Source organism: Sorghum bicolor, chromosome 6, assembly GCF_000003195.3.
Source record: "Sorghum bicolor cultivar BTx623 chromosome 6, Sorghum_bicolor_NCBIv3, whole genome shotgun sequence".
NCBI classification, from domain to species: domain Eukaryota; kingdom Viridiplantae; phylum Streptophyta; class Magnoliopsida; order Poales; family Poaceae; genus Sorghum; species Sorghum bicolor.
Window position 1 is genome coordinate 32,371,500 of NC_012875.2, and position 9,261 is coordinate 32,380,760.

A 9,261-nucleotide genomic window follows, 5' to 3' on the forward strand; every position below is an offset into this window, starting at 1 on the left:
GGCTTCCGAGCAGCCCGTGTAGAAAACACCAGCGAGGCTGGCGGGCACAGAAGCCTTAGCGGCGAAGGCTTCCCCTGTCACTTGTGCGTGCAGGGCGCTGTGCGCAGCCAGCCAGTGGTTGGCAGTGTGGCACTGGCTCTAAACGTTGGGCTTGTGCAGGCCAGCCAGCAACTGCTGGTTGGAAACCACTAGTGTACCTCTGTTTCTGCGTGCTACCTTTACTTTGTTACCAACCAGATCAAAGGTCAGGCCAGTGAAAGAGTGAGCGGTGGTAGTGAGTGATTGAATTCAGGCCTTGTTTAGTTTTCAAAAATTTTCAAGATTCCTTATCACATCGAATCTTTGGTCACATGCATAGAGCATTAAATATAGACAAAAATAAAAACTAACTACACAGTGTACCTGTAATTTATGAGATGGAACATGTAAAGAGATGGCTTCATCTTTGGTTATATTTTGTGCTTCCTGCTTCACCCGAGAGGTATTGTTATTATAACTCTGAAATCTGTCTAGCACCAAAACATCAATTTTGTGGTACGGAATCACAGTACCATGCATGCATCTTCCATGTAAAGTTATATATAGTACTAGCAACAAAGGTCGTCTGCGATGCATTTGCATCAAATGGAACATGTGACAATCTAAATAAATTTTTTTAGTGTCTCACGTAATTGCCAAGAACAAACCAAAACAAGCTAGTTAAGGACACCGAAAAAAAGAAAACTCTGTTGAGCACTTTTGCTTGCCAACTGTTGCGCACGAGCTGGGATTTGGGAGGGGGACGGGGGCGCGCCGGCCGCATCAGGCCAGCATCATATAGGCGACCGGCCGCCATATATAACTTGGGCCTCGTTTAGATTTAAAAAGTTTTTGAATTTTGATACTCTCATTTTATTTTATAAACATTGTCAAATTATAAAGTAACTATGTTTAAAAAATTCGTCTCACGATTTACACTGTGTAATTAGTTTTTGTTTTCATTTATATTTAATGCTCATCTATATTTAATGCTCTATGTATGTATCATAAGATTTGATGTGACGAGAAATGTTAATTTTTTTTATTTTTAAGTGCCACCAGGGCTTATTTTCTGAGAAACGCAACATGTGACGAGAAATGTTAATTTTTTTTTTGATTTTTAAGTGCCACCAGGGCTTATTTTCTGAGAAACGCAACACACACACACACAGACACGACGCATCCATCAACTTTTACTCCCAGTGCGGTAGCGCTAGCTTTCCATGCATGCATGCGTGCCCACCACCTTTAGGTCACTTGTGTTACGGCCGCTTTTGCTGGTTGCTTTGGCCGCCAACACCTTTGTTACGCCCGGCAGCAATTATATGTATTTTCCCCTCTGTTTTCGCGCGCGCCCCCCATTCCTTAGCCGTGTCATCATGTTAACTTAAACCGGTTGCTTTTGGTTCCAGTGTAACCCTGAAGCTTCTGGTAGCACATGCATGCCATGCAACACAAAGCCCACTTGCTGACCTCGCTTCTCCTCCAGTCCTCCTCCTCCAGCCCCTGCCCCTGCCCGGGCGACCTACCTCTATATATACCCATGGCGTCCCACTGGCCAAACTCCATGTCCAACCATCCAACAACACACACCTATAGCTACCACGTACTGTGATTTCTACCGTCGAAACATCGAATCTCTCCTCCAGGCCGGCCGGCCGGATCCAGCTACAGTTGCATTGCAAGCTAGCAAGCCAGCAAATTAAAGCAAACAAGATGAAGAGCAAGGCGTCGACGTTGTTGAAGCTGAAGCAGATGGTGTCGACCCTCATGGCGGCGGTCAAGTCCAAGTCCACGGCGGTGCGTGTCAAGACGAGCGCGCTCAAGACGCGCCTCCTCATCTTCGGCATCCTCCGCAACAAGAAGCTGCTCATGACGGCCATCAACCACAAGATCCACGCCATCATGGGGCACCAGGACCAGGAAGCAGCAGCAGCAGCAGACGGCGGCGACAACAAGGACGGCGGCGCCTGCCAGCAGCGGGGCGCCGGCGCCGGCGACGGTGACGAAGACGGCGGCGGCGGCGGCAGGAAGGCCATCGTGCTCTACCAGCCCCCCACAAGCTACAGCTTCTCTTCAGAGCTGGGCGCCCACGAGACGGAGGCGGAGGCGGAGGCGGAGGTGGAGGAGGACAGCGACGACTACCTGACCCACTCGCTGTTCGCCGAGGAGGACGACGAGGACGAGCTGGTGAACGCGCCGGGGTCGGTCATCGACGTCATGCGCGACGCCAGGGAGCGGGAGACCGGCGAGGGCGGCGCCGAGTTCAGCCTCGAGGACGAGATCGACCACGTCGCCGACGTCTTCATCCGCCGCATCCGCCGCCAGCTCAAGCTGCAGAAGCTCGACTCATTCAAGCGCTTGTGCGAGATGCTCGAGAGGAGCACCTGACGATCGATGATGGTCGCATCTTGATTGCCATCATATCCATCCGTATGTATGTACGTGCTGCCAATGAACTAGTAACCAGCTGTATGAATAACTTGGAGAGATCGATCGAAAAATTACATGCATGTAAGTAGAAGGGATTAATAAAGGTGGCATTGGAGAGGAAGATGCTTTTCTTCATCCAGGGTTTAAGTAGAGAGAAGGGATGATGGAAATTGTACTCTGACTAATTAATCATCATGTTCTTTTGTTCTTTGGGGATTCATGTGCTTTTAACCGTCCAAAAACTCAAAAGTGGTAAGAGAAAACAGTGTGTGGATTGGACCACCAGATTTGGTCTGCGTGTCTTGTCACAGCTCACATATGGATTTCTTTCGAAAAGGTCAGCTAAATATCTACACTTTTTAGGGAAGATAATTCTTGTTACAGCATAACAAAAGGAGTTTCTTTTTTGTTTCTTTATGATTACAGAAGAAACAGAAAGACTAGTCCCACAACAATATTTGCATGGTTAAAATGGAATCCAACATGGAGCGAGCAAAGCTTAGGCCAACTTTAGTTATGAACGGTGATCACAGCAACTTTGCATTGGGAGATCGATCGGTTAACCCTACTATGCTCCTTTTCTGAAAGAAAATTAACGATCTAACTAGTCAGTTTCGTCTAAACCTGGTTTGGGTTAAAACCGAGTTTTTTGGTTTGGTTTTATTTTTGGGCTATATTGGTTTGGATTGAAACAGGCTGAAAAGGCTGTTGGGCCAGTTTAGTTTGGGCCCTATTAAAGTGGGCTGAACTGGTTTAGCTGTAAATAATAGAGTTTACAATGATTTTTTATTCTATCTATTTATTTTTTGCTTTTATTTATGGCTAAATATAAACAATATCACGAGGTGTCGGTGAAATGGTGGGTTGGAAATGTATTTTAATGGGTCTAGCGCATAAGTGGTATGGTTTGGTGTGGATGATTGAAGTCAGGGTCTAATTTGGTTTGGATTTGACTTTCATATATATATATATATATATATATATATATGTTTTGGATTGGTGTGTGTTTGATTTGGATGTCAGCCCACTGTTTAGTCACAGACGACGAACGCAACACGTATATACTCCGTATATGACTTCCAGTAGTAGGCCTCGAACTTGCACGGAAGACATGCATGGTGGACTGGTGACTACACATGCATGACAAACACGCTGTGTTTGGCACCCTGCTTTTGGTCCAAAAGCACACCATAGCTGTACGCCGGCCCTGTACGATCGAAGTGGACACAGTACACATCAACAGCTCATTGCACGCCCAACTCTAAACATCCTAGGCCTTGTTTAGTTTCGAAAACTGAAAAGTTTTCAGAACGGTATTATTTTTATTTTTATTTGACAAATATTATTTAATTATGGAGTAACTAGGCTTAAAAGATTCATCTCGTGATTTACATGTAAACTGTGCAATTAGTTTTTATTTTCGTCTATATTTAATACTTTATGTATGTGGCGTAAGATTCGATGTGACGAGAAACTTTAAAAAATTTGTGGTTTTTGGATGAACTAAACAAGGCCTTACATCTGTTTGTTCACCGACACGTTTCCCGCCGCCGTGAAGCCTGAGAAAGTTTACCACATGGGCGAATCTTGCTGGAAATTACGTCGCGTCAGCTTCATTTTAGGACAGGACCAAACGCCCGTCCCCAACGCACCACGCTGGCTATTAGCCCCAGGTTCCATGTCGGTTTGATTCCTCCACCTCTTGCTCAGCAGTGGCTCTGCAGACCAACAAAGTCTCCTGCAGAAGCTAATAGTGCCTGACCTCACAAAATGTTGAAACCACCAATTGAAACACGTTTGTTCGTTTGAGATTATTAACTAAATTTATCAGCTATTCAGCAGTATTTTTCTTTCATAACAAATCAGTGAACAGTACACAGCCATATTTATCAACCAAGTGAACAAAATGGGGTTGTGTGCTTATGACATGTTTCAGATAAAGATACAAAAGCTAAAGCTAGCAGTACTATCCAGTATTGGCTTGCATTGGGAGTAGAACTGCCTTAGCTTTGTTCATGTGTACGTGGCTGTAATTTTTTTTTTGATGAAGCTAACACTTTTGACAACCCCCATTGGGGAAGCCCATAGGGTTGGTGGCTTCAACTCAGAACTATTGTCCATGTAGGTAAATGGAGCTAGGCCAAGCCCAATGCAGGTAGCACGGATATTAGCCTCGTCTGAAAAGTCTATTTCACGTAGGCCTGTATAAGTTGAGACTATAAATTTCTACAACACAAACTACACTGTCCTATCTATTTTCTCACCCAATGCTACCTCTCTCACTTCGAACGTCCCTTTTGAGGATTTGCTTTTGCAGTTTACTAGCCAATACCATTCATTTTCTGGCTCCCTTCTAGCGAAACCATCTCTTTTCTGATGAGACCATCGACTCCTGTGTAAGACACACTGACACAATGTGAAGCTGCTATCCTGCTACCTCTCTCTTCCAGATGGCATCCAAGCCTATGTGTCCCTGCGAGGCAGCTGTACATGCTTGTGCGTTGGGCAAGGCCTTAATAATCTCACAACAAAGACTACTAGTGATGTAGGAAGTCCATTTGGCTTTTGCTCGTCCTTCTCTAACCAGCTCAACTTTATCAGCCTGGGTGAGTTGCTACTTTCCCCCAATGCATGGAAAAATAGGAGCTTGTAGCTTTTTTATCAAATGAGGTGTTCATTCCCTCTGCAAGCTACTCTGATAAGATATGAGAACACCAATCGATCTGATCTAGACACTGCACGCTTATGTGGAGCGTTGGGAGGCACTTAAATTATAGGCCAAGTTTCACGAACAACATATACTATATATTTTGTTAAGGATTTATAGAATTTTATTGTGGTTGGTTCACCTAGACAAAAGAGGCTAAATTCATCTTATGCGTGAAATAATGATCGAGCAAGAATAAGAATCAAAGAAGCATGGATAAAAAAATGTTCAAAACCAAAATTGAGGGAATATAGATAATTTCACTTTGTATGGCTCTCCCCCAACCCCCAAACACCCTCTCCCCCTCCGACGACGTCGTGCTACCCACCCCTGAACCTGAGCCCCAAGCCCAGATCCCACAAACCCAACCCTAGATCCGCGTACCCCATGAGCTAATCTATTCATCCAAGGCAGAGTTGAAGTTGCCCCACCACAAAATGAGAAGCCCAAAGCAAGAAACCTCACGGTCACCCAACTTTAAATCACTCATATCTAGATTCAAGAAGTGAAATCCTAGGTTTATGGTAGCTGCTTTTGTTGCTGCAGGCTCCAATCCTCAGAGAGTTAGAGTGAGATCTTTGGACCTTTGTTGCTAGAGTAGGATGCGAGCACCCTGAGGACATCGAAAGGATTACAGCTATCACCCCATCAGAAGAAGTCACAAGCAGAAGCTCAAGAAAGGAGTAATGGCACTACTGAAAGGAAGAATTTTGCTCTAGGTGCAAAATCAATAGGGAAATGCAAAATACCAACACTAAAAGTAATAATTTGCTATGGGGCTCCCCCCTTGCCACCTCCCCCAATGGGATTTACTGGTCAAGAAGTTGCTACCAACCTCCCTAGTAAGAATCTTTGGTCAAGAATGGCTTGACACCTCAAGCTCAAACAATTTCAATTCTACAAACATTCAAGCCGACCTCAGAGCATTCTCGACAATCCTAGACTACACAAGAAAAGGTACTTTTGGAAGGAAAAGGCAAAAGGGGTAATGGGATCCTTGGAGTCAATCTCGCATTTAAACTAATGGCCTTCACATTCAATGTGAAGCACAAAACACATCAATGCAACTTCATGAAACTCGAGGAGCATGCATAGAAACCAAAGACTCTTCAACCTGAGTCTAGAGCCATGCAGTGAAGGGGAGATGGACGAATGTTAAATCCCTCTATTAGTGGAGAGAAGAGAGGCAAGAATCAAGAGCCTCGACCGTACCAAGTTTTCTACCAGATCCCATTTGTGGAAAGGAGTTTTAGAAGCATGCTGCTAGCAAATGCTTCACTTGGCTAGCAGAAGGTCACTAGGTGTGTGTTTGCAAATCTCGAACTCACTGCAATGAGTGTGGCCATATTGCATTCAAATGCCCTCTTCTTCAATAGGTAGCAAGAAGTTTAAAACCCCCGCCCATCCACCCATACCTACTCACCCACCACAACAAAGCCATACTGAAACCAATCGTGAAGGTGACTCTAATTTCAGAGGCCAGGGAGGCTAGCTAGTTGAAAGCCAAAGTGTCACTCACACCTAAAACCAAGAGTAAGAGCAACAAGAGCATCTCATTTGCTGATCCCATGTTCATTGTATTTGGAGATTGTATCCCTCTCCTTCTACCTTTGAGCAAGTTTTGGACTTTAGCCCTTCTATGCCTGTTGTTAACATCCTTTGATTCAATATATAATGTAGCTATCACTGCAGGCATGCATAGGAATGGACAAGATAGGAGAAGCTCCCAACACTAGACAAATGGTCAAGAGTACCTAGAGCATGGTTGTAGTCCTGCAGGAAGATCCACTTTATAATTTGCTAGCCAATTATTTCCTCCTAGAGCCATCTTTACACTTTGGCATTGTACTGCTTCACTATCAACAACAATAGTGCAACTAGATGTATAAGAACCTGTTATCAGCCAGCTAACCCTTGGCATGAAAATTTTAGCCCACGACCACAAACAATACCACTCTGTTAGGCTTAGAGAAAACAAGAGCATATAATAACCAGGAACTACACAACAAAACTAGGCTAGAGTCCCCAAGTACAAGCAGGGGTGTTCCACTACTACACAATCGGCCTTTAGTCCTAGTCAGGAAGGGGCTTTAGCCCCGGATCCCAAGCCGGGACTACGCTTTCGGGACTAAGGGCCACCCCTTTAGTCTCGGCGTACGGCACCGGGGCTAAAGCCCAGCCTTTAGTCCCGGTTGGTATTACCAGCTGGGACTAAAGGGTGCTACCAGTGGTGCCACACAACAGTGCCCTTTAGTCCCGGATGGTAATACCAGCTGAGACTAAAACACTGCCACACGTTCGGGCATTAGCACTGGTCGGGAAGGGCTTGTTGCTTCGGAGGTCGGGAAGGGCTTGTTGCTCCGGTTTCCGAGCCGGTGGTGCCCTTTCGGGACTTATAACACCCTAAAATTTACTCTTTTCAAAATAGATGAAAATTTATTATTTTGTGCTCATGAAAATATAAGGAAAATAATATTTTTCATTAAATTAAAATTTATCATAAGCGTTAGCAATATTGATGTGCATACATGCTGGCACGTATGTTTTGATGTGATGCTTGTTGCTCCTTTATGTGTTGAGTGAGCAAGGTTTTTAAAATGCGTTTAGTAGATCGATCTTCCTTGTTGACCGGTACGTCTTTATCTATAACCAAATTTTTTGTTTCTCAGCTCAAGTTTTTATTAGGAGCTTCCTAAAATATTTTCTTTATTATCCAAATCACTTCTTTTAGTTTCTCTTTCATCAAGCAGTCTCTACAAATTTAGGAATTTTCCAGCTTCCGTTCTCACTTTTCAATAAGCATAATCTAATTTTTAGATACTCTAAATAATCTTATCATGGGCTACAAATACTTTATTTGAGTTCCTCATATTCTATAATATCTCTGAGAAATTTTTCCGAATTTTTGGAGCTTTCGGAGTATTTTTCGTGGCTTAACTACTAATTCTGGACTTTTCTAGAATTATTTTATCTATGAAAATAATTAATTTCGAAAATAATAAATCCTTAATTTTACTCAAACCCAACGTCATCATGATAAAAGGCCAAATCTTTTTATTTACTAATGGGCTTTAATAATTAATTAGGCCTATTAGTATAGATGAATGTTGCAAATCAATTAGTACCATATCGCTAGTTGACGTGAAGGTGGAGAGTTTTTCTCCCTATATATATACACCAACCCCTTAGGCAAAGCACACCAAAAACTACCATATGGGAAGCCTCTAATTTGAGAATTCCTAAGGTAGTAAAATAAAATTATATTTTCTACTCTACAACGTGATCGTCATCGTCTCGCCTATACACGACATCTACGAGCGGTCGGCTGCTCCGGCGTTGCTGTAGCTCCAAGAAAGCGTCGCTGTCGGTGAACCTACTCTCTGTCCACCAACGTAAGCCCCAATCACTTTGTCTTTCGGTTTAGAAAACGCAAACAGTTCGGTTTTAGATTAAAAATGCGTTTTCACTATTTACAGAATTGCCACTGACTTTCTTTTGGCCATAAAATATTCATCTTAACTCCGTTTTGACCCATTCAAATTGCGTTGGATTCGTATTAATGAGCTCTACATGTTAGTAACACTGTTTTATTACTTTGAAACCTTTTAATTTCGTGATCCTATTTAATTAATTACTTTTCTATATGAAAAAATTCATAACTTTTCTATTTTAGCTCCGATTTTCGTGATCTTTACGTTCGTCTGATCGTAGCGATGCGTAGAATCTTTTTATAAACTTTTCATACTATTTTTATATGATTGGTGTACTGTTCTAATTGTAGCCTTGTTTGCTTCGTGTATGTTTGTTGCCGTATGTTTGTGATCGATGATCGGAATTAGTCGGTGAGCAATTCGTGGTGATCAAGAGTGCTTCAGTGATCAAGATCAGAGCCTTGGCAACTAGTAAGACCAGTAGGATCAATAAGAGCATTTGGATTAAGGCAAGTATAGCATTTGGATTTTATTTCTGTGACCATGATCCTGTGACTAGATTAATGTTAAGTAATAAATGATAAAAATGACTTTTTAGCAACTTGATGATTTATCTGTACATGATCACCTGGGACAACAGTGCAACCATGAGGGCTATAATGGCTCTGGCTT

The 9,261-nt window shown here is 43.1% G+C and overlaps 1 protein-coding gene across 1 annotated transcript; it reads left to right on the top strand.

The window, feature by feature from the left end:
* LOC8070785 lies at positions 1,435-2,663 on the top strand. The gene has a single exon (XM_002446225.2). It carries the CDS (start codon positions 1,735-1,737, stop codon positions 2,407-2,409), a length of 675 nt encoding a protein of 224 aa, XP_002446270.1. The 5' UTR covers positions 1,435-1,734; the 3' UTR covers positions 2,410-2,663.